Below are 25,932 nucleotides of genomic sequence, written 5' to 3' on the forward strand. Positions count from 1 at the left end.
TCGTTTGTTTTTCTGCACTTCTCCCTCACCGCTCGACGAAATCTATGTGCTTTTGATCAGTTCGCCAAACTGACATCCGACAATAGTCCATAACCGGAAGTCCGTGGTACCGCCCTCCCTCCGTAACAGGATATTTACGCAGCCCTAAGCACCTATACCTTGTGCGCTTGCTTCTGCTAGACTCGCATGATCTCGCAGTTGTAGTTGCTTAACGGACTTGAAGATATTTTGAGTGGTTAAATTTCAAGTGTGTTGCTAAGGATCAGAATTACCGTGAGTCTTGTGGATTGGATTGTTTATCTAAAGAATTATTGAATTTTGTTTCAACACACAGCAATCATGTTAGGCTAGTTTAAAGGATTCGAAGGTTGTCATTATCCACCTTAAGTATTTACTTGATGTTTTGCACCTTCAGCTACACTATTATGTAACAAGCCCCCCAGTCAACTTCAAAAGTAAATGGAGCAGCAAAAAATACTACGTTCGTTGTTTCATACAAGTCGAGTGGCATGTTCATCATGATAGCAATATCATAATGACTTTATCACTGCTCCCTAATTTTTCTCCCACATTTGTCATACCAGTAAACAATGAGAACCTTGTTGGTACTTATTAATCAGCTGCACACTTGTTACAAAGTATCCTTATGTATTGACCGAATTATTAAATCGATTTCACCGCGTAGGCTAAATTTTTCAGATGGCTACTGTCAAACCTCAGTTGCGTGGACTGCTTGGTAAGTCCATGAAGATTCATTTGCCTTTGGCCATTACTGTTGGTCTCTCAGCAGCCCTTACGTGGAAATATGCAGTTGCCGAACCAAGGAAAAAAAAATATGCCGAGTTCTACAAGTAAAATTATGATCCCATATAGTAGATCCAAAAATCATCCGGGGCTTGTCTAAAAGATTTTAATCATTTTTACAGGACTTATGACGCTGATAAAGCTTTCCGAGTAATGAGGAATGCTGGATTGCTGCAATCTGTGGGTCCTGAATAAAAGAAACCAAAGCTCAATATCCACGAATAGATTATTATGAGCTGGATTCTTCTGTAGTCTACTCTACTGTACACTGAATTGCAATAAACTCATAGAAAGTTCCGTTTTTTATCGAAAGTGTATTACATTTCGTCGATATTTATTGTTTATTATCATGAATTTAAAATTCCTTTAGACAAGGTAACTAGCTGAAAACATGATGTGAAGTACGATAAATGCCATAGCTTGAAAAACTTCACGTTGTTTGGTTTGGTAAGTATTTCCTGCATTTCTTTCGTGTTGAGAAACAAATGCGTTCGTATTGTAGGCACTGAAATGTACCCTAACATTGTTGGAGATCTGTAACATACCCATGATTAAAATTTATGGCAAGCATCAAATGTGTTGAATTTTATTCGTGTTCATCTCAACTTGTGAATCTCGAAGATGTAACGCATATGTAATAGATCGTTCTTTAAGCAGGGAGGGGGAGGTTAGGTTGATAATGTTCAAGATAATTCGCAAGATGGCGCCTTACAAATACCCAGCGTGCTTCGCGCGATTGATTTGCGCATGTCAGTTAGCTCCATTGCAAATGGCGGCTCCTTGTTATTGTTCATGGCGTTTTATGACTTGTCCCTTTATATTGCCGATTATGTCGAGTTTTTTCGCAATTTTTGCCGCACGCAGTGTGCATAAAGTGAAGTAAGGGCAGCGCGGTGTATTTTCAATCAAGATTAGTGTGTTAGTGCTGTGTCTCGGTGGAATTTGGAAGCGAGAAATCCCGCACGAAGTTGGAAAGAAATGGGGTAACGTTAGAATTTTCCTGTGTTCATACGGTATCAAATCGCCCCGTGCTAAAGCTATTGCCAGACCCTGAACTTTATGCACTGTACGAGTTCAGACCGAATTTTTATTTGATAAAACCCCTGAAACTACGTATATCGAAAATAAGTTCTAAATTGAAAATTTTTCTCTTTTGACGGCATATCTTGAGCATGCTTTGAGCCCACTTCACGTCCACCTCCCCCGACGGACAAAATGGTGGCCCCCCGATATCCAATGATCTAAGCGCCTTATTTTGCCCAAAATCGCCCACAACCTTTATCAAAAATCACATTTTTATCACTGAAACATATTTAAATGGCAAGCACGATTTCTTAGAAGGCACGCCTAGGTTCGAAATCAAGCCTATAACCTATTTTACGTTGCATAGAAATCGAGCCCCCGTCCTGTGGCCCAAAAGATTTTAATTGCTGTTCGAGAATGGTAAAGGTGCCTCCCAGATCATTTTCTTTTTGGTATTACATAAAATTCTGTCAACATAAGTCGGTTAATGTGTCTCAAACATTTAAAATCGACAACATCACGTATGATTGTTGGAAAATTCTCGCCAAATTATAACCTCCCAGCTTATATTTGCCTCACTTTTTGTTTATGCACAGTGTTTTTGTGATTGTTTTCAATTTGTCGCTTATTTTTTTTTGCAAGTTTTTTTTACAATTTTTTTTTCTTCATTTTCAACCTTTAACTGCTCAAATTTATGCTCAATCATTTTCTCATTATTTTGAATTGTACCTGTCACATTTGACTCGCTTACTAGACTACACCGAGTAGTTTTCATACATTTACTCTCATTTTCAAGTTTGTTCTGTGCATACCGACTGTCATTCATTTTATTCAAACTCCAATAATTTCAAAGCATTTGGTTATCGTGTGCATCTTTAGCTTGGGTTTTCAGCCTTTTGCTTTTTCCAACCGCTCACAAAATTAATACAGATATACATTGAATTTAGGGTACTAGTAAATAATATCATCAGAAACACTTATGTGGGATGGTAAAATCATACAATTATAATCTTTTATAATTTTTGCCTATGAATTAGTTAACCCATATTGTACACTTTTGAGCAGCGTATCATATCCTGTGCCAGAATGGATCACACTCTCATTTTTTACAAGGCCCATTGATTTTGAAAATATTACCATGATTAGCTAGACATCATATCCTTCGTTTGCTTTGTTAATGCGATTCCAATTTCACATGAACATGGGTATTCAAAATAAGTAGAGTTCAAGAGCTGTGGTTTTTGAATGAATTAATGCTTTAAGACAGGTGCGTAATACTATTCCAAATCACTCCGTTGCTTCTGTATGTCTTTAGGATTGCGTTGCATTTCCATTATCTGTGTAAAATACGCGCTGTATTTAAATTGATAAATATTTTTAGTTACGGGTATACTCTTCTGTAGGTTGGTTACAAATACTGTTCATTGTGTGATTCTATGTTATCCTTCAAATCTTTACTGCTATGGCAATAACGTTCATAATTCTGTTGTATTAGTAGGCAACGGTGTTAGAGAAACGACACTGGGGTGGTTTGGCACAAAGAAGCAGCCTTTCGGTGGACTAACAGACAGTACAGTAGTACCTTGAGAAGTCCCCAGGCTCCCCGGGTAGTTATGTGATTGATGATTGGTAAGTAATGATATACAGTCGATTGAAATTTGAATTTATATAACACATGATCATGTGTTCTGCTGGGCCAAATCTAAATCTGCATCACTTTTTGTCCATCATGAGTATCACTTTATTGAAAACACATAAATGTATGCATTAAATACCATCACTAGAAGTTTTTAATCCCATTTCCAAACTTGGCTCTATCTTGTATATCTCACAGTATTTTAGATCATTGGTCAAAACAAGTGTAGAAGTTGCAGGGAAATTTTCATTCAACTTTGTAGATACTGCTCAATCGAAAAATCGAATTTCTTCCACCAATGAAAATGTATTTTAACTTGTGTAAAGCAATGACATTTCTAACTAAATAAAATTTATTCCATTTCTCTGTCAAGTGAAAGTTTTTACAATAATCTTAAAGTGTTTACTATGTAGCATTACTTTGTATTTCATAGTTTCCATTTCAGACATTTATTCATCGTTAACTTAACAGCTTAGGTTTAATCTATCAAATTGAATTAGGTAAAATAGCTCAACTCATATTTAGCGCTCAACATTTGGAATAATAATAAACTGCAATTCTGTCAGGCCATTGAATTTTTGTAATATTTTCATTTCTTTTCGCTTAAGTCATGGCGGCAGACAGCGATGGTGATCTGATCGAGACGGTAGTTACGTGCGAGGGGGATCTCGGGGACCCAGAATTTGCACACAAGTTCAAGGTTATCGTCGAACGACTCGAAACCCTGCTCTGTCAAGGTAGTTGTCTAATTAAAACTTATATATTACATACATTTTATGATCTTTACTATTAGTACTAACATCAATACGTAATTTTTTTTGTTTCCCAATTTCATCTACCGTAAATGATTTTTCAAACTATGGATGATTGTAACTGTAGAACCATAAAATCGACGAATACTTCATTTGTGGATGTATTTCAGAAAAGGGTGAGAGTTTGCGGGTGAACAAAGTGGAGCCATGGAACTCCGTGAGAGTAACATTTTCAATTCCCAGAGAGGCTGCGTTACGACTACGAGAGTTGGCAGCCCAAGGCTCATCAACTCTCACACAACTGGGCATTCTCTCTGTTCAAGTTGAAGGAGATCAGGTAATGAAAACATCCATTTAGCATCCATTCTTATTCGTAAATTTATTCCGTACACATCCAGTTCTGTAATCAATCTGGAAATACAAAATAATTAAATTTCCCTACAAAAAGAACTCGACCTCCAGCTGTACATTATATTATTTTGAACTCTGCCTTTTTGATCTCCAATTTTTCACATCATGTAACAACAACGAATGTCCAAAATAAAATCAGTTTCTCTGCATAGAATTTTTCAATGTTATCGTTCTTGTGTTAATGTGACGTAATGGTGAAAACTTCTAGAGACACTACTACACACATTCATCAAAAGAGTGTAAAACTATAACGCCAGAAAAGTTTTAATGATTTCCAGTCTAATTGTGTTAATTGCTAGACTGAAGTTGACGAAATTGTGTTTTAGTTGAAATATTTTGGATAAATTCTCACATCAGTCTATCATAACTAATAATATATGAAATTTTATGAAAATATTATTTGTCTGTAGTTTTGACTGTCGCATGAAGAAATTACTGCTACCACACAATAAAAGTTCGATACTTGCTCTTAGATATTACAACCATGATAGATTTCAATGTAGTATCCAAAAACCTGTTCTAGGGTTTACTTACCTGATGAACCTAATTTTTCGTATTGAAACAAGATTTCTCATGTTCATTGAATATTTTCTAGGTGATATCTTTGAGGATAGCTAGTCGCTTTGGGGGAGAGGCACAAGAAATAGTCTTGCGCTCCAGCTCCTCTCAAGATGGGGGATCCAAGACCCAAGGCGATCCTCCAATAGAAGTCAGTCATGGTGAATCCGATTCTTCTGCTGCTGTAGCTGGACCTAGTAATGCATCCAGTATTTCCTCAGCCCTACGCAATGTTGCGCAAATCATAGCTGCTGGTAATTAACTACTTTATTCTACAGCCTAGTCTAGTGTGGTCTCATATTTTGGATACCGCATATGTAATTTTATTATTTGACGTCTGCACCTTGCCTTGTTTCCTGTAACCATACCTCCAGAGGCCGAAATCATTGTTCCTAATGTTAAAAAATAGCTTTGAATTGTTCCATCTTGAGAAAATTAAATCATTTCAAACTTTGTTTCAAATTGAACTAATTATTTTTCAGGTGCTTCAGGAGAAAAGACTCCCCAATTTCGATCGCCTAATGTGGTAGCTCCAACAGATTGTGATCCAATTCCACCCTTTCTTGCAAAATCAGTTCAACCAACCGCGGGAAGCAGCAGTAGTGGAATTTCTGGTACCCAACCTACACCTGCTTCTGGAACTTCGCCGAGGAATAACTACAACGGCCCATTTCCATTCGCCAGCATGACACATGCCGCCCAAGCCATACACAACCGTGAATCACAAGCTAGTACTGTTAAAAATTCGGTGCAATTTAAACATCATACGCAACCACCACCGCCCTATCCTGCACAGGATACTTTGATAACTGTAACATCATTAAGCACTGGTCACACAACGACCTTACCTGTTACAACTGGACCATTGACAAATCAATACAAACCAGTAAATGCGGTAGCCTCAGGCCTGTCATCGGCCAATGGTAATAATTTGACCAACAGTTCAAACGGCAGTGGGAATCAAGTAGCATTGTCGAGTCCACTACTAGTAAATCTGTTACAAAATGATGGTAACTCACATCCCAACAACATTATAACCAGTCAAAAAATGCTACCTCCAGCTACTGTAGAAAGTACTGGGATAGTGAATCGCATAAGACCCACCAAGAAACCAATTGCCAGAAGGAAAGATTTGACTTCTCCGAGTGATTCACCACCGAGTTTAGAGTCACTGCGAACTGAAGATTTGCTCGGTGCTTCGAGTATTGTCCCTGATTTGACCCAAAGTTCTGGCCCATCAGCATTCGCTACCGTTAATGTTAATCAACAAACCCCAATAACTCAACAACACTCTGGAAATGTGATAGCCTCAGCGCAAAATTTACCGTCGACCCAAAGTGCGCACCAAGTATCAATTGGTGGGCAAATGCAAACGTCGACATTGCATACCCAAGTACAAATCCAGCAAAAGTTTCCCATCAGACAAGAACTAGCTTATCGACCAGCTCAGGTACAGATACAAAATCAACTACCTGTCAGGCACCCATTAAGTAATCAACAAGTTCGAGCGTCCTTACAGCAACGGCAACAGCTGATACTCCAACAACAACAACAGCAGCTCATGGCTCAACAACAAATCGGTCAACAAAGTGGAAATAGCAATCAACTGAATCCCCAACAAGCAGGAGCACTTGCTCAACCGCAGTTACTTCAGCACCAGAATAGTAATACCCCGTTACAACAACCAATAGTGGGAAATCAACAGCTTTTGCAACAGCAAATGCTCCATTCTGGACCAGGAATTAACACTGCTCAACAAAGGCTTAATTATCTAGGGAATATACGTCAGGCAACACCTCCACCTTACCCTAGACAAGCAACTCCGCAGCAGCAGCAACCAACACATTCAGGGCAGCAAAATCAGATGCTCAACGTACAGCAACAATTGCATCATAATCAATTAAAAAACCAGAATGTTAATACTGGTGCGACGACAGATTTTCGTTATGGTCAGAGTCAGAATATCCTTAGCAGAAGCTATCAGAATTCAACAGGAAATGGCACCACGTGGAATGTTCAAAACAGTTCTGTTCCACAAGGCGCTCAAGTTAATACCACACAGCGTAATGTTGTACCAAGTCAAGCTCCTGCATCAATTTCACAAAATGTGCCTCGATTAAATCACATGAGTGCTGTAAGCACAACGTCGGCGACAGCCACCCTGGAAATGCCTGAGCCGTCAAAAAGGGAAGAAGAGCCGGAACCAGAATATACGTCAACAGGAAAAATTCGACAGTTCTTAATAAATCCATTGACTGGTCTTCTGGAACCAATGCCCAGCGAAAGTTCAGATTCTGAACCAGAAAGTGCAGTTGACAACCAGGATGATTTTTTTTCATTTCCATCTCCGTCAAATGACAGATCAAATTCCATATTCTCAGACGATGATGCAGACAGCAATTTTTCCAGAAGAAATGACACCACAACAAATACAGATCAATCTGACTCTGAGACAACAGTAAAGTCAACTGCTAGTGAAGGCAGTTTGAAACACAATAGGATAAAATCTAGCAGAGAATCTGCTAACAGTCCAATGCCTGGGGAAAAGATTAAACTGCGGTTGAAATTGGAGAAATCTGAACCAGTTACACCTGCGTATAAAGTGGATGTCTCATTTGTGAACACACCGCCGGTCAGGAAAGCTGATAAGTCTGTGAATAAAATTTTTTCGGCCGGTATCCAAAGTTCAGGTCCCGGTGGTGATGAACCTAGAGTGCCTCCGTTACACATCTCTTTAAGAGGTCGCAACGCGTCTGTAGTTCAAATCCGAAAAAAGGAAAAAAAGGCCTTGAAAGAAGGGGAGCTTGATTCTTTAACAATAAAAAGGCGTGGTAAACTGAAAAAAATGAAAGAATCTACCGATGGAAATAAATTGCTTCAAAAAAAGTCATCCTTAAGCATGATAATTGGTACTTCATCCACATCTAAGTTGCCATTAGCTAATTCAACCATCATTAACAGTACTAACACTGTGTCCAAGATAAATAGCACACTTCAAACTGCCATGAACAAAGCAAACGTGTCGAAACAAGACTCTCCATTGGATAACCCAAAGCTGCAAACATTAATAGCTAAACCTAGTTCCAGTAAAGCAAGCGACGTAGATGATATACCACTGAATAGTAGAATACCATCTCCAGTTAAGCACAAATCAGCAATTCTGAATCCAACTACAAATGCTCAGCAGGTTTTGGCAAAAAGTCAATTGGAAACTGAAGTCCAAAATCATACAAGCGAACATAAAATTGGAGGAGGTAAATACATAAATATTTTTCTTGTCTACGGTTTAAATTTTACCATTAGTTACCGCAAATTCCACTATCCATATCTATTTCACACTAGATCAAATTTTAGATGTTGATGTTTGGATCATTGACCGATAATTCATCAATTTTATCATGTCTCTTAAATTTGAACTACATTCCACTTCTAGGTAAGACAAAAAGAAGAGATTCTAAGAAGAAATCGGACACTAATGACGGCTTGTATCGAGAGCAAAACTTATTATCTGGTGGTAGAATTCTGGATAACCAGCTAAAATGGCGCAAACTTGGTTTCAAAGGGAACCCAGGGCAGCCCATCAAGAAAACTGAAGCTGGACTAACGGAAAATGTCACGAGCAAAGTTAAAAAAATTGGGGAAGTAAGGAGAACAAGCGATAGTGACATTAGCAGAACTGTCAACGAAACTGCAAATGCTTTGAGCGTGGTTGCATCAAGGTTAACGGAAATCAACGGAATCAGAAAAGACCTCGTCAGTCATGAAAAAAGAAGACGTCTAAGTTTGATGGATGAAAAGGATCTACTTTTAGCAGGTGTGTTCCATTATACATATGTCGTGCATTACGAAAACAGTTTAGCTGAATAATTCCTTTTCTGTCACTCGGCTATGAGGAATCATTGGTATCAATAAATTACATTCAATAAGTAGTATTAATTCAAGATTTTCAAATTAACATGTTTGCTATATCAGAGTTTGTCGTTTAAAATTAGTTATTCATGACTGTATTGAGATTTTTCCTACCGTATTGTTTTACAGAATCTCAGAGTGCAGAGATGACACAACCCCATGGTCACAAGAGTCCTTCTGATAGCCTGACGCAAAAATCTAATTCAAAAACCAGTACGAGTTTCGAGAATAACACCCTTGGGTCAAAAAGTATAAATCCCCCAACTCAAAATACGCCACATCCTCCAAGCAGCCTTGAAAGTAAGCCCCCACCTTCCAGTGCAACTGAAGTGATATCTAAAAATCCACAAGACACATTGAACAGGTTACCAGGGCAAATCTCTAAAAGCAAAAGCGATACTGAACGGTCTGGTGCTAAGATGAATTCAACTTCTTTGAACAAAATTCATGGTGTTGCACCTAAAATAAAAAATCATGTATCTGCAAAAAATGAGGTAAACCCAAACCTCAACAGGCATAAGATAGATCAATCTCATAAGAGAATTATTCAGAACCATGTAATAAAATCGCAATCTGATCGACCAAATCCAGCGAATAAGTCAGATAACACGCAACGCATCAGTCTTTTGAAGAGTTCACAGAATACACCAGTTACCAACACAGAACAGACAATTAGAGTTCAAAATATTGATCTATCGAATAAGCCGATACTGCCGATTGGCGAAATTAACGTAACAGAAGCAAAAGTGAAAGAGAAGTTACTGGAAAACACGGTTCCAGTAGGATTAGGTGTAGATGCAAATGTGGAAAGAGTTGGAAATGGCGGCGGAGGTGAGGATTCCGGGATTGAATCTATGGATGCATTATCAGAGAAATCACCAAATCAAGGGGAGTCCCCATTGCACAGACCAACAACCGAGTCCATACCTCAATCTACTAATAAAAATGCGATTCAGGGAGAAACTCCTTTACAGACAACCAATAAGAACGTGCCTTCCTCGACTAGCGATAGTAATATGTGTTCAAACTCCGAAATTCTGAAAACTGGTGATCCCAAAAGACTAAGCCCCGTATCCGTTGCTAATTATCTAGAGAATCGGTTAAAACATGACACAACTGTGAACTCCAGTGAGAATTGTGTAACAAATGTGTCCAGTGAAAAAGCAACATTTATAACATCACGGAATATCGAGGATGTGCCCATCACAAGTACAGAAACTACAGACAATAGCAAAAATTTTCAGAGTCCATTGGTTACAGCTTCTACTACTGTTATTGCGACTCCTACGTTAACAACAACAAGTGGCGATGAACTCCTACAGTGTACGAAACCTGAAATCAAAGATATTGGACTTCTGGATAGTTTCGAAGTAAAAACAGTTGTTAAACCTGACAGCCCTAAACATACAAATAACGAAAATGAATTTGATGAACCCAACGTGAATCATGAACAATCAAAAGTTGTCGAACAAGCGTTGGAGAAAAATTTAGACATTATTTCAGACAACACTTGTACCAATATTCTAAGCGATAGTCCTCTTGGACAAAATAATAATGGTGTGCCTGTAATTCAAAATCACGTTGCTTACAGTAAAGGGATAACAGATAAAATTGAGCCCACGTTAATCCAAACAAATCTGAAAATAGAAAATACATGCTCAAATATTCAAAATTTTACACCTGAGATTAAAACTGAACCAAATTTAGTGGTAAAGCTAGATGATACAAGGCAAATAGATATTCCTAACAATGTGGCTAATCCTTTGCATTCAAGTTGTGTCATTAAATCGGAATCTGATAAATGTCAAAAAGCTAATGTTCAAACTCAACAAGTTTTGGTTAAAGAATCGCCAGTTAATTTACACAAAGTTGGTGACGAGGTGGTTAAAAAAATCGTTAGCGATACCACGGACACTAGTGTTGAATCGCCACTGGCTGAAGACCCTCAACCTATACGGATCACTCCTCCTTTGTATACGTACTCCAATCCGGTCGTTTCACAACGAGATGAAACCCCCAGCCCAGCAGCACATAATCCAGATGTAGAAACTAGCGAAGCTGATCATGCTAAACGAAAACGTAGAAGAAAACAGGAACTTGAAGGTCGACAAGACATTATATGTATAGAAGATAACGAAGATACACATTTTCTTGATAGATTGAACTCTAACAATTCAGATGATTATGTTAAACCAAAATCGCTCTTAGAACAGCTTTTAATAGAAATTCCAACAGAAAATAACGAAAAAAGATCACTGAGAACACGATCACAAAAGTTAAATAGTCCCGATATTGTTAAAACTCCAAAAAGCAGTCCACATGGTCAACATAAAATTGAAGAACGACGCAGCATATCACCCTATGCAAAAGCAAGTCCAAAGATGGGGGTGTCTAAATTATCACCTAATGCTTCAACAGCTAAGAGTGGGAAACGAAAAAGGCAAGAAAGTGAAAGTTCTGTCGCTTCCAGTACCGCTGATGATTCTCAGCCTAGACCAGGCAAACGGAAATGCTCAGAAAATGCTGCAGAATTAATCAAAGCTTGCATGGGGGTTGAAGAGAGTGGAGCCACTAAAAAACAGATTTCTACCAAGGAGGAGCCTAGTAGAAAAGTCTTCAACGTACTATCGAAATCAAAAAAAGGTATTACTTAACAATTATAAGTTTGCTAATAATTTAATGTAGGATTCCACCACTTTGAGTTGAACCGCACTTGCTATTTCGAATTTATGTTCATCCAAGAGTCTTTTTATTCACGAATATCTACCGAATTGGCCGAATAGACAGGTTTGACAAGAAATCTTGCTCAACGATTTTGTATCACACGATACACAGAGATTGGTTCGATTGCAACCGTTTCGTACCCTACATTTTCGCCCTTCAACTTCCAATTCTAATAATATCTGTTTGCACAATTTTAGGACCAATTTTAGTTGAAGTGGATTCTTCAGACGACGAACCGCTCATCGAAATAGCGGGAAAAGCAAGAATGCGAATGTCGGATGAGGCGTCTGCTGCGTCTCCAAAGCCTAGAGATCAAAAGTAAATATTGAACATTAATTTGCAAATTGTCGATACTAAAATCTCTTACCCTTTCATGAGTGGGAGCTACGGTGATTTATAAAAATATATTACTCAAAATCATGGGCTATGTTCCAAATTAATTAGATTCACGTGACTCTTGTGACACCCGACTTTACCATTTTTGCTTACAATAATCGTAACATTTATTAGTGAGATGAAATGGAATAATTCACTTCTACAGATCAGTCATATATGCCAAATTGTTTGCTTTCATTCATCTGTGATATTTGTCATCTTTGATTACTTCAGTGATTATTTTTTCTTATGTCTTTGAATTGTTATGTGATTTTCTCTTTGCTATATTTCATGATATAAAACCTTATTATGATTGCACAAATTTTGAGGTACAAAAGTATCAACTATCAATATAATCATGTTCCAATTTCTTTGTTCCAGACTGAATTCGAGCGGCACAGCAACGGGTCAAATTATATCTAGTAACACATCAAATACAGCAAATGCTACGAACAGAGTGCACAGAGAAAGCCGATTGTTAACAACCAAACAGCCTACTAGTGGAACTTCTGTATCAACTGGAAAAGAAAGACTAAGAGGAACATCCGTATCTAGTAATGAGTCAATAGGTGAGATTCCAACACGCAGATCGGTGAGGCAAAACACTGCTTCGCCATTAGCAACTCCTGCGGGAAACACGCGGGGGGCTTCTAGATCTGTGGATGACGTAAACAGAAGAAAGACTCGAAGTGGAGCTGGTGAGTAAGAACATTATTCAAGTCTTCGTCAAAAAATAAGTTAAACAAAAAATACAAACAATGCAAACAAAATTATAGAAAATTTAGTAATATAAGACATCAAAGAGACTTATTTTTGCCCACTATGTTATCCATGTGAGCCTGCATATGAAAGAAACATTTTAAAATGAAATTTTTTAAACTCTCACAGCATTTGCAATTCAATGATTCAGATTGCAAAAACATGCAAAGAATTATGATATCAATCATTGTACTAATATTCCGATAATGGAGTCGCCGTAGTGTGATTGATTTCAGTCGATGCCGTAAGTTACTTTCATATCCAGGGTTATCTCGATTTGTATATTATACATGTTCAGTAGAACCCAAGAGGAAAGCAGTATATAATTATAATAAGTAGTGAACTGTGTATACTACCAACAGTAAACTTTTTTTGTTTCGTTCACCTCTTATAAACTTTTGATAACTCATAGAAGAGATGTACTATACGTAGTGTTGTGATCAAAATATATAATGTAATCAAGATTTGATTTCTGTCAGAATATTCTTATGCCCATATTTAAGCGAGTTAGAACAAACCTGTTCTTTTACTCAATCAATGTCAGTTTGATATGGAGTGAAGCTACTTCATTACATATTGATCTCATTCTTTCAAAGTGCTTTGTGCAATCACTTGATAATACATCTGTAATCTTCGTTGTTTATTCTTTTTGATTTTCTCATAATCTTTTCAACTTTTGATAACTCTGAGAAATTTCTATCACACTGCCTTCCATCACCATATCATCACTTGTATTACTATCTGATAAAAATTCAACTGAAGTAAAATTGTAAAAATACACAAATATTATGTATTCAGTGCATCTCTTTTTCATAGCTTATGTTGACTTTACATGGGCATACCAATTTTATTAAGAGTATTTAGCAAAATAGTAAATAAAATATATTTGTAATGAATATGTAAATAACTCGTGTAATGTAATACAAGTGCGCAGGAAGAGTGCTGGATGTTATTATTTTCGTACTATCATGAGTAATATCGATAACATTCTATGTCACTAGCTTACGTAATCAAAGTATATGAAAAACTTATTAACGTCTCAATCTTTCAACTACTTTAAAACAATACACTATCTGTACTGACGCTATGAACTGCAATATTTATAATTTCTCCAGTATCCAGTGCGCTTACTTGTATCCAGACTCTTAGGTTCTACTGTAATCCCAAACACCTTGTATAGCACGAGTGGTATTTTAGCAACAGCCGAGACGGCGGAGCAGGCGAAAAGGCGACGAATATCGCGAGAGACCAAATGACCTTCGGAGAGCGACCTTGACAGCGATTAGCTACCGTCGCTCGTCAGGGCTCGTCTGTCTATTTGTGTGTCCATTAAAACAAAGTTAGTTCAATCACTGTGTGGCTGGACCCCACCTGGTGACCATGTAGCGACAATTACGCACAATGTTGGTACAGTGTTGCTCGAGTGCAGTGTAATTGGGTGAGTGTTGGACAGCAAAACTCAACCTACATTTATAAATGAAAAGTCCTATAAAATCAGGTATTCTCCGGTGAAATGAATAAATTAGAAACCTCTAATTTCTCAAACTCAGATGAGAGGCCCATCATTGAATTAATGTTTATGGGCTCTAAATAATACAGTACATCATCGCGTTACATTTTCTATTATGTCCAGAAACACATTTACACAGTCAATTAACACATTCCTAAAACTTATAATGACTTGAAGTGAAGTTATTCTTTATAAAGATTATTGTTTACCATACCTCAAGGTTTCCATTAACTGAATTAAACGTGGCGAGATCTTAAAACATTGAAAAAACATGTGAGTTTGGAACGTTAAGAAATTAAGGCACTCCTCACAATTTTTTGCATCTCTGTCGCTATCCAGCACTCTTCTATTTACTTCACCATTCGGTAGTACTATTTAGTTATTTAGATTAACTTTAACTTATTATTCGTCAATCAGTTTTAGTCTAAATAATTAAACCACCTTCAAAATGCCGAGTCTACATGAGTTCTTATTTGCTTATGTTTTGAAATGAGTATCTATTTCACCAGATAATTAAATTAAATTCCATAACGTTTCCTGTTTTGTGAACATAATAAGGACCAGAATATCATGCTGTGGTGAGAAAAAATGAAAACAAAAAGTGGGTTTCATATGGATTCGTGCGATAGCACCAGTATAACGTAGATAATACAATTCTCTTGAGAAAAAGTAAAAATAATGTAACTGATTATTTCTACGTTTAAAAAAAAAAAGGAAAGAAAACCAGAACATGTTACCTTGTAGGCTGTGTACATCTCTAGTGCTGTCACACAATGTCGATGTGTGAGCGATGCTTTCTTGAAAAATCAGGTGTTTTATACACAAATAGTTAACCCTTCTGGTGCTTGTCTCAACACATTTTCAGGTAGTGATGCCTTGTGACAACTTTATGAAATTTGAACTTGTCTGCTATGGTGTAACGTGGTAAACTCGTTTTATGCTTGTCTTGATGAAATTGTGATTTCAACTGCTGAGGCTTGGGCAATGTTCAGGTATTTTTATCAGCAGACTATGTTTATGGATGATCGATTGTTGAGGATTTTTTGTTAATTTATTTTGTTGTTGTTCGCACTGTATTATTTAATACATAACTATTGAAGTTAAAAAGAATCTAAATTGTTAGTCTGAAACAACCGCAATCATAGAAATCATTTAATGTTATTATTATTTTGCTGAGCAAGATATGGGCATGAGGCATTCATGTTTTATGTGGTCGATTTGTAACGTACCCACAGGTATTGGCCTTGTCCTTAATTGTAACGTGTAAATAAAATAATTGCGCTGCCAGTTACTGAAGTGGCGTATTTATCAAATTATAAAAAAATATTTGCGAAGACTATTCGCAAATCCTCGCGGTAACAAAGTAAAAGCTGTAATTATTAGAACGAAATATTTTCGTAGCAATCTATGAAGTACTCTACTGAACTCAATTACTTATTTTAATTCAATTCATTTCTGTTTTCTCGCTTTTTTTCAACCTGTGAACATAGTCTCTTGGTACAAATATTGCCTCAACTTAAAACTTAGTGCAGTGCTGGGTTATAGGGAAATTAACAAAGGATTTATTTTATTTATAAACAAAAAGATAAATAATAAGAGGAACACTGGGATAAATGATAAATGATTCATACATAAATATACGGAAATGATAATAATGATAAAAAGAAAAATTATTAATACAATGTTAATTTGATAGGTAATATATGAATGAATATATTTTGTAAATAATTTCTTGTATAGACACTCGCGCATCTCCCTTTGTACATATAGAAACTGTTAAATTTTTATTAAACTAGTAATTAAATAATAAATATCATGCAACTCCACTGTCACTATTATTAGTTGTTTTTCAAAACAAAATGTAAGTACATTTTAAAAATAATTTTCTTTCGACATTATCTGACACGATATATAAAAATCCATTAGAATATTGTTTTCCGCAAGAAATAAATCTAGTTTTATATTATATAAATGTAAAATAAATCTTTTAAAGTAAAAAAAAAATGATGCTAATGCAGCCTTGTGTAGCTATCTGTCTTTCTTATGATGATTAAGAATAAATTAGTTTACAATTTACTTATCGAGATTATTGATGATAATCAAAGACCCTACCAATTCATTTGTTTTTTTTTTTTCGTTTCTCATGCCATAAGTGATTACCGCTGTATTATATCTCATCCTTATTTTGCTTCGTAACATTCGATGGCTATTAAATATAGGTTTGTACGTTATTACTAATTTGAGATAGTATCGAGATACATTGGATTCTGATAATTTTTCACCATGTGGATTTATCAGACAATTGTTAGAATTACAAACATTTTCAATGCTGTAACATTATGTGGAAAGTACTGAAAACTGCATCATAAGTTAGAAGAAGAGAACTAACTGAGCAGGCATGCTTTTTTTGATCTACTACTATGTGAAAAATAAACGAAGGTCATCTATCTCTTAAAAAGAAGTCTGAAGCATTTCCGAATTACTTTCGATACAGACTTACAGCCTATTGATTTTGCAATTCGCAGATTGGTTTATGGGTAACATACTTACAATATGTATATTTATGTGTATAGAGTATTTAGACTTGTGGCTCCAAATTTTTCCCAGTACACAATTATTATTGCTGTTATAAATCCTTATATCTTGGTAAAAATGATTTAGCTTAAACATCACGTGTTGAAGTAGAAGTTGACCCAATCGCCTGTCATCTCTATTGTAAATACTAGGATACTTCCGTTTTACTCAAAGAAAAATCATGAGTAATTTGTAAATAGCTTGAACACAAATGAATGAGGATTAATTTCTAATTTTAATTTGATCCATACCCTATGTTAGGATGGGATGAAGTGTAATGTAAAATGTAGCGAAATAGTATATGAATTTAAGAATTAATGCAGGTTAATGAGAATTGTAATTTCGATGTAAAATATTTCCATTGACAGTAGATAGTATAGGTATTATTGTGTTACAATTTTATTATTGCATATAACATTTATATAATTGTATAGATTATAAACGGAGCAAGCTTCACCTGTACATATTATGAATATCTTGTAGTTAAGTGAAGTTAAAGGACACTCATATTATTACGGGGCTGCTAAAGAATTGGCTGCATACATATGTATGTGTAACCCAATATTGTGACCCACATCATCCCTATGACTGTAGATGTTTTACATGATTCAAAATTTGAAGAAAAAAAGGGGAACAATTATTTATTTTCAAATGTCTTGAAAAATGAGGAGTGAGTGACTGCTAACGGAAAAATTATAAACAATTTGATGAGCTTGTATCAAAACTTATTTGAAACTCCTCTCAGATGTATGACGTCGTATTATAGTTACTGAAAAACTGAAAGACATTGCAAAGAATAAATGTTATCTTCTGGATGATGAACGACATATTTTTAATTCATCTGGTCACTGTATTTGGTTAAATGCGTGCGTGTACATATATAAATGTGTATATACATATATGGTAACCGCTTTAGAAGTCCCTTAATTTTTCAAGCAAAGCTATAAATATTATACATTGCATATGGCGAAGAATTCAAATTTGTTCAACAAAATTGTTTGACAATTTTGAACTCTGCCGTAAAAAAAAAAAAAAACAATTTGTATTTTTAGTATTCGACTAAACGATATAAATAGGAGTAAAGGTAAATGATTGATAATAACCCAAGTGGATACATAAAACAAAAAATAAAATATTAGATACCATATTATATTTGTAGAAATGAACGAGCACGTGGAAAGAAATCGCGCTATAAATATGAAAAAAAAATATTACAATTATATTATTATCTATTATTACACAAAGTAAATACACAACATAGTAATTTGCTAATTGTACCTTTTAATAATTATTGTAGACACATTGATGAAAAAGGTTTTTTTCTTGTTATTAATTATTAATTACCTTAGACTTACCAGAAAAATGAAAAATGTGTTATAAAAAAAAACTCAACTTTTGTTTTACATTATCACACACCCAACCACTGCTTCGTGTTATGCTACATGCATCACCAAATATGATACAGAGTGGCATACAAGTCTATGCGAAGTCTTTGAATTTTTACTTTAATTTTGATTTCGAGGAATCAACCTTTTTGGAAGCTTTATTCACTCTGAATCATATTACCTACACCACTAATCAAAGTAATTTTACTGAACATTTTTTATACCATGTGTGACTACACTACCTCTTCCACGCATCCTTAGATGTTTCGTCATAGGAAGCAACAAAGTGCTATTAAATAACCTTACGTTACCATGAGTTGAGTCATACTAGTCAATGATTTTTAGTTAAAATCATCTATACTTCTGAGTACCCGCGAAAATAATGAAAAGTTCGTCAAAAATCAAGACCAAGCAATTTTTGAATTTAAATTTTTTTTAGCGCATGCGTTGATCCGTGCGCGCAGCTTCGAGCAGATTTCGTCTGCTTTCTATGACAAAAGACACAAACTGATGTCAGTTGAAGGCGTCCTGTTCACTGGAAAATAATTTCAACAAGACTGGATTGATTCGAGTAAGTATAAGTTTATGTTTCAATAATCAATAATCATTTAAGGATAGCAATTATTTATACTACGAATTATATCCACACGTATCAGTCACTTTATCTACAAATTTCTTGGAATTTCGGATCCACGCGCAAACTTCTAACCTCGAATCCGATCAGACAAACAACAGCATTTGGTCGCAAGACACCTGTTTTATTTTTATTTATTCCAGACATGGGTGAACGCTATAATATCCATAGTCAATTGGAGCACCTGCAGTCAAAATATATTGGAACAGGTCATGCGGACACAACAAAATTCGAGTGGCTTGTTAATCAGCACAGAGACTCATGTAGCTCTTACATGGGCCACTACGATCTTTTGAACTTTTTCGCGTTAGCTGAAAACGAAGCGAAGGCACGCGTCAGATTCAACCTAATGGAGAAAATGCTTCAGCCATGTGGTCCGCCCCCAGAAAAACCAGAAGATTAATTTATGCTTGGACGCAAAATTTTATGGCTTGTACACCATATTAATTATCAACTACTGGAGACAAGTACAGTTCCACTCTATTCATAAAAATTTTTTGATCAAATTCAATATTGAAGAATCTGTACAACTTATTTGCTAATATAATAAAATCAAGAAAAAAGAGTGTTTTCTATTCCAAGATATCAAAAGAAATTCATTTTCATAGAAATTAGATGACAAATAACACAGTTTAGTAGCTAGTCTTTTATTTCATTGATCTCGCTTTCCTTTTTCTTGAGAGCTCTCAAGACAGTTTTGACTAAACATTGTTGCATCAGAGGGCATATATTTTTGCTGGCTGCAGTAAGTGTTTCAATGGACTGTTTAATAGCAGTCACATCAATGTTCCCAACTAAAAAAAACTCAGACACTTGGTCATGTTGGGGTAAAGTAGCTTGCATAATCAGTCCATGATTTTTAGATGGGCTTGACTTTCCTGGGGCCGAACTGCATAGTTTTTCTTCATCAACTGTTGGATCAACAAACACTGTGTCTCCATACAATCCCTGAAACGGTTATTGATGATCTTAAGTCTTAAAGACACACAATCAATGAAGCATCCTTATCAATTCTAAAGCTCTGATAACTGATTTTTACCACAGAAACCGCCGTAACGAGGCCAAACATTGGCACACTAGCATCTGCAAGAGCAAGGCTAGCACACATTATAGCTGCTGCTAAGGCAGATCCTCCATTGTCCAATACTAGGGCATATATATCGACTTGAAAGTTTGGGAATTCTTGCTGTAAAAATATAAATCTATAAAGTAGTTAATTGGTAGGTCAATGATGGACAAAAAAAGCATTTACATGTTTCTTTGCATCGGCAACGATGAATAACCAATAAGAATTACCCTGCAAACAGCTGGTTCTAACGATCGTTGCATGATGATACTGTACTCCTTCTCTTCAGAATCTTGCTGGTGTATTTTCCGCTTTGCACAGGCAAAAGTAGCAAATTTGAACTCACAAAAGAGTTCGCCTTGAGAGCTGTATTCATTTCTATTTGGGATTTCTCTTGGATCAAATACGGAACAAACAACTTTTGTGGTTCCAACTTCAATGTACGCCGATCCTTTGGCTTGGCTTACCACACCGGTTTTCACAACTGTCGATCAAAAATTTTGCTAGTAGAATTACGTTCTACCTGGAGAAAAAGGAGGATCATTCAAAGAAGATCATATTGGAAATAATGCAACGGACGAATTTATGCATTGGAATCGCGAGCAATTGTACCCACAACGTAACATAACTCACAAATTTTTCTGTGCTCTTTGTAATCTCGTCCATCGAGTCTCGTTTTTAATAGTTTATCGGTGTTACTGGACTCCAACTTTTCGGCTTCGGTATAAACACTGTACGGCACAGATACCTCCGGGCCGTTAATTCGCTTTTGATCCACAGGCATCTTATGTTCATTAGCTAGTAGATCGACGTGGGATTAACAAGTCACCAGCAACGCACGAAGATCCATGCACGGGAGGCTGTGTGAAATTAGAATAACTGACTGCATCGACGTGATGTGGTAATGGTAATAGAAGCGTTGACTGAAGACGATAGAGGGCATCTTTGATGATCGTATATATGTATATGTATGTAGTAGAGAGCACTAGGGACTATACTTCACATATTTCAGTGGTAGGAACCCTTCACACAGCGCTGGCGCTCGCCGCCATTGCGCCAATGTATATCGACGCTGATACGGTTGGGAACACACAGAGTTGGTTAGATGTCCCCTCCGGGCTTGCATATCAACAAGACGAAACGTATCAGTACGTATGTACGTACGTACGTACTAAGGGTCAAAGTCGGGTTAGAGTCAAGTTTATAGCCAATCAAAAATACTTTTCAAATCTCATTCAATCTGTTGTGACTTGAGATTTTTCTCATCACTCGATTTTAAACTAGAAGCTCCGTTGGCTTTTATCGATAGTCAAACAAGATTTGTTACAGAATTATAGTCGCTGGAATTCGGATAAAATTTGTTTGCTAAATTTTCGAGTCTGTCGCCAGTCGAAAAATTGTGTCTTGTCCGTCGTAAGAGAATTTTATCGGTTGATCGTTAATCCTATTTTAATCGTAATTAGTATAATTCTTTCTTATCATACTGGAACCCTATCTATTATTAATGCTTGAACCACGAGTTCCGACGTAAGTTCCAACGACCAATGATGATCGCTGTCAGTACTTATGGTGGGGAGCACCTTAGCCTTTGATAACTTATCCAGTAATCCAATTGCTACATATCGCAACTAGATCGTGTGTTCGACGTCTGTACGCTGCACATGCATCAATGTTGTTGAAAAAAGTTGGTTGCTATTTGCAACATTGGTAGGATAATCGTTCAGGAATCCCAACTTTCCATTTTATTACCAATAAAAAGCATCTATCTTCAAAATGAACCAGCAAGGTTACAGCGCTTTCAACAATAATCAATTCAGGCCCAGTACAGATTTTGGATTAAGGTATTTTCGTTCATACTCAATTTCCTTGGATAAAAATTCCTCAAATATAAACCATACAGTTATTTTCGTCAAGGCTTGTCATTGACTCAAGGAAATTTCTAAATATTTGAATACCATGACAGAACGATTTTCAATTTATTAAAGCAAAATTTAAACCCGTTCAATGTTCCAGCCTTATTCCAGAAAATGCCTGTAACATACATGTATTAAACATCACGTATAATTGATACTAATAATAAGTTGAAATCTGCTGCCCTAATCCTATACATATCGAAACATGAAACTTAATCTCAGTTAAGATATATCATGACTTCACAGCTGCAATTGATTGAAACAAACTCAATCCTAATTATATCATGACTGAATATCTGCCCCACAATTTGTAATCAAATGCTAAATATATGTTGTGTGTATATTCTGATCGAAGCAATATGAATAAAGTACTGTATTGGCGGAATCTTCATTTGATTATTTCTCATATTTAGTGGACCAACTCTTCCAAGCAACTATAATGGGTCTAACACACAAAGAAATCCGCCACCCGTACCACCTCGTGTTCATAGACCTGTTCAAAGCTATCAGCCCATGTACGGTGACTATCGAATGCCAAATTATTATGGTTCATATGGATCCACCATGAATTATAGAGGTTACGGAGGTTACGGAGGATATGGATCATATGGTGCATATGGATCAATGCCCGGTTATAATTCGTATAATCAGTTTGGGGGACCAAGTGGTGATGCGGAAAATCGGTGAGTGCTAAACAAAAGAAACCTCATCACCCAAAATGCAGGCTGTTAAATAAGAAATATCTCAAATATCTGGTACTTTAAATCTGAAACATTAGATCATTTGTAACTTGAGCAACAGTGCTTTTTACATCTCTCACATTAATTTTTTGTCCTCTTATTTTTAGATTTGTTCAAATTGCTGAGGAAAGTACAAGGCCAGCATTTCAGTCAATAGAGTCGATGGTTCAAACATTTTCATCAGTGACAATGATGCTCGAATCAACGTTTTTTGCCATGACAAGTTCGTTTAGAGCAATTCTAAGTGTAGCAGATAATGTTGGTAGACTACGCTCTATGTTTGGACAGTTTTTGAACACATTTGCCTTGATCAGATTTATGAAATGGTTGTACTGGAAGTGCATGTATATTCTTGGTAAATATACTGATCTCCTTATAGCACTCATTTTTGATAAGTCATTATTAGGGTAATTAATGATCCATGTGATGAACTATCCAGATTACTATCATGCGTATTCTAGGTTTACGTCCAGATGATCCAAACAGTGAATCACTGTGGCGACAAACAGCAATGGAAGTTATGAATGGAGAGAGAACAGGACCTTCTAGTTGGCCTATTCTAATGTTTCTTAGCATGCTGTTTGCGATACCTTACTTAGTACATAAATTAGTAAGCAATGCCAAAGAAATTAAAACAAATGGTAAATTATAGTGTAATGCTATCCAGTTACACCTGTATTACTCGTATTTACGAGTTACCAGAAAATTGATAGAATGTTGCCTTGATAGCAAGGCGTACGATGTTTCCATCTCTGATGACAATTTAACTGCCCTGTTATAGCAAACAATCCGGAAGAATGGTCCCAACTAAACGAACCCATATACACAGCCACGGCAACATACGATTTCAAAGCCTCTTCTAGTGATGAGTTGAGTTTAAGATCTAGACAGAAAATTTGGCTAGCACCAAAATCGTTGCAACCCAAGGATAATCCTGGCTGGTGTCGAGCAACTGATGGTGTCAATGTTGGTCTAATACCGTACTCATATGTAACAGTGGTTGGACAGCTCAAAAAAAAATCGGAATCCAATGAAACAGGAATAGACAACAGTGCACCCCCCAATGTGGGTACTACTTTAAATGAGGGTGTAAGTTCTGAAGATAAAAGTGATTTTTCTAATCTGGAAGAGACATATGACAAAGAACTATCTGAAAATTAGGATCATCATATTTGTGAACATGGATTCCTAGGTAATTTTTTATACTGTATCATTTTGGCGGTGCGATTAATACTCAATGATTCTTGTACTCGCAATACTTATCTAGGTATTACGCTATTCCGAACCTTGTATTGTATACAAAATCACGTCAAAATTTCATGAACATTCGTTATGATTGATTAGTCATTCCAACTAATTTTAATTGGCCAGTAATAGTGGAAATGACAATTAACTAACTTACGTTCGTAACTATTCGTGGATAAGCCATACCTTAGGATTTATTTCAGACAATGGGTTGAAAAATTAACGGTGTAATTTTAGTCGAATTTTATGTGGCAATACTGCGATTTGCCATGTTTTGACTACTTTGAAGTGAAGGAGAATCGCAGAATAAAATATTTAGTCACATTGGGAAGATTGAATTCTAATCGATAATTTAGAATTTTGCTATAATACATTTTTGATAAAGCGTTGCGACTAGAAATAGGGACTTAATTTGTGGTGAATTGAAACTGTATATATGTTGTATATGTCACATAAAAATTTATACATGTGTTACTGAAGACAATCATGTCCATTCCTTACATTTTTATAGCTTGTCTCACTTGACACTCCGTTCATTTCTTAGAATGTCATCAACATGGATTGAAGTAAAGAGATATAACCAACCTGTCATACACTATGACTTGAAATATGGCGTATGTCAATAATCTTCACTGCAAAGCATTGATGTCAATAGCATCTCATTTTGTTTTTATTTATGAGTGAATATATGTACATCAAAATGAAATAGGTTTTGGTAAATACATTTGCGGTTCACCACACCATTGCAGTACATTGCTTTATGGGCATCATTCAAAAGGGAAACTTGGGAGCATGGTTGGATGATAAATAAAGCAAGCCTCCTTGTTTCTCTAACATAATATTAATTCTAGGTAGATGTTTCAAACAATCGACTAACTTAGTCTGAATTTAAATTTATATTGGAGTTTTTTCAATTAATTTGAACCAGTATCCACATTCGCACCGACGGGGGGAGCCTCGTTTCAACCACATCCAGTTTATTGTAGTAGCTTCTTCTTCGCAAATACATCCAACCAGGCGGCTTTCAAATGCACTTGGTACCTGGTTTGGACAATCTTTAGTCCCAGGCCCACGTTTGAAGACTTTTAGGTCAAATGGATCCTAAACCACAAAAGAAAAACCAGTTTCACACTAGTCTCATCCATAAAATAGCAGCCACATGGCTAACATTAATGCCAGGTTTAGTCACAGACTGATTTCTTTACATCTATTGTATCACTCGTAATCAAGCAGAAACAGGGTAATAGACTAAACTTCTACTGGCAAAATTCCATCGAACAAAGGTACATGTGCCACAGTAAAGTCCTTTCAAAAAACGCGATGGCAGGCTATCTCAATCGTTATCTGATGAGATTGACCCAATATTGGATATAATTTGACGATCATACTGGTTAAATCTTACAATGTACCTACATCATCGCCAGCAATGGCAGCCAGCAGCTCCCGTTTCTCCAGACCGGTAGCATGGTCCAGCGAATCGGCCAAACCTGAATTAACAGAGCAATATTTACATTTTTAGTCAAGTCTAGCAATTTATGGTGCTTCGAGTCAAGTGGGCAAATATATGCAGAATCATTACGTAATGTAGATTCGATAAGGATGGTGAAATATACCGAGCACAAATACCTATGAATACATAGCAATCGACAAAATATTCATACTTTTTGAGCCACATCTGGCTGATGTGTAAATAGGGCGACGAGAAGCTTGAAGAAGAATCCTTCCACACAGTGATGCCATTTTGCGGAGGAAGTTCGGAAACGTATCTAAGACCGAATTCGCGTTCCTCTACCACGATAATCACAAGTAATACCGACGTATGTTGATGAGAAAAACCATCGACCAAATCGGGCTCATCTCAAGTGGCGCCAAATCGAAATGCGTAAGCGTCTGTCTGGCATACTACAAAAAGTT

At 36.3% G+C, this 25,932-nt stretch overlaps 5 protein-coding genes across 11 annotated transcripts; 3 read left to right on the forward strand and 2 right to left on the reverse strand.

Moving 5' to 3' along the window:
* Positions 1-120: 120 nt before the first annotated feature.
* On the forward strand, positions 121-1,110 carry LOC105687073 (cytochrome c oxidase subunit 6C-1). Its single transcript, XM_012402433.4, has 3 exons — positions 121-273; positions 700-851; positions 927-1,110. Exons 2-3 carry the CDS (start codon positions 700-702, stop codon positions 997-999), a joined length of 225 nt encoding a protein of 74 aa, XP_012257856.2. The 5' UTR covers positions 121-273; the 3' UTR covers positions 1,000-1,110.
* A 450-nt stretch (positions 1,111-1,560) lies between these two features.
* Positions 1,561-19,619, forward strand: LOC105686833 (splicing factor 3B subunit 5). Of its 7 annotated transcripts, none has more exons than XR_007277089.1 (12): positions 1,562-1,787; positions 3,323-3,456; positions 4,072-4,200; positions 4,386-4,552; positions 5,222-5,438; positions 5,667-8,438; positions 8,618-8,998; positions 9,223-11,736; positions 12,015-12,135; positions 12,574-12,890; positions 14,149-14,389; positions 18,860-18,991. XR_007277089.1 is itself a non-coding variant. In XM_048650591.1 (12 exons), exons 2-11 carry the CDS (start codon positions 3,450-3,452, stop codon positions 18,964-18,966), a joined length of 6,732 nt encoding a protein of 2,243 aa, XP_048506548.1. In that variant the 5' UTR covers positions 1,564-1,787; positions 3,323-3,449; the 3' UTR covers positions 18,967-18,991; positions 19,198-19,337. The 7 variants fall into 7 exon arrangements, 6 of the variants coding, with proteins under 6 accessions (XP_048506551.1, XP_048506550.1, XP_048506548.1 ...); XM_048650591.1 differs by lacking the exon at positions 14,149-14,389 and adding an exon at positions 19,198-19,337 and having other exon boundaries at positions 1,564-1,787; XM_048650592.1 differs by lacking the exon at positions 14,149-14,389 and adding an exon at positions 19,198-19,337 and having other exon boundaries at positions 1,564-1,787; positions 3,326-3,456.
* A 66-nt stretch (positions 19,620-19,685) lies between these two features.
* Positions 19,686-21,046, reverse strand: LOC105686841 (exosome complex component MTR3). Its single transcript, XM_012402005.4, has 4 exons — positions 20,754-21,046; positions 20,351-20,604; positions 20,094-20,240; positions 19,686-20,002 (listed from the first exon to the last, which is right to left on the reverse strand). The coding sequence occupies exons 1-4, from the start codon at positions 20,902-20,904 to the stop codon at positions 19,694-19,696; spliced, it is 861 nt and encodes a 286-aa protein (XP_012257428.2). The 5' UTR covers positions 20,905-21,046; the 3' UTR covers positions 19,686-19,693.
* Positions 21,047-21,307: 261 nt separating this feature from the next.
* On the forward strand, positions 21,308-24,497 carry LOC105687096 (peroxisomal membrane protein PEX13). The gene is made up of 5 exons (XM_012402472.3): positions 21,308-21,961; positions 22,447-22,716; positions 22,881-23,128; positions 23,235-23,414; positions 23,555-24,497. Exons 1-5 carry the CDS (start codon positions 21,894-21,896, stop codon positions 23,932-23,934), a joined length of 1,146 nt encoding a protein of 381 aa, XP_012257895.2. The 5' UTR covers positions 21,308-21,893; the 3' UTR covers positions 23,935-24,497.
* A 169-nt stretch (positions 24,498-24,666) lies between these two features.
* LOC105687105 (cytochrome c oxidase subunit 5B, mitochondrial-like) lies at positions 24,667-25,851 on the reverse strand. The gene is made up of 3 exons (XM_012402485.4): positions 25,680-25,851; positions 25,432-25,505; positions 24,667-25,119 (listed from the first exon to the last, which is right to left on the reverse strand). The coding sequence occupies exons 1-3, from the start codon at positions 25,756-25,758 to the stop codon at positions 24,913-24,915; spliced, it is 360 nt and encodes a 119-aa protein (XP_012257908.1). The 5' UTR covers positions 25,759-25,851; the 3' UTR covers positions 24,667-24,912.
* Between the last annotated feature and the right edge of the window lie 81 nt (positions 25,852-25,932).

This window comes from Athalia rosae, chromosome 2 (genome assembly GCF_917208135.1).
Source record: "Athalia rosae chromosome 2, iyAthRosa1.1, whole genome shotgun sequence".
In the NCBI taxonomy this organism is placed as follows: Eukaryota; Metazoa; Arthropoda; class Insecta; order Hymenoptera; family Athaliidae; genus Athalia; species Athalia rosae.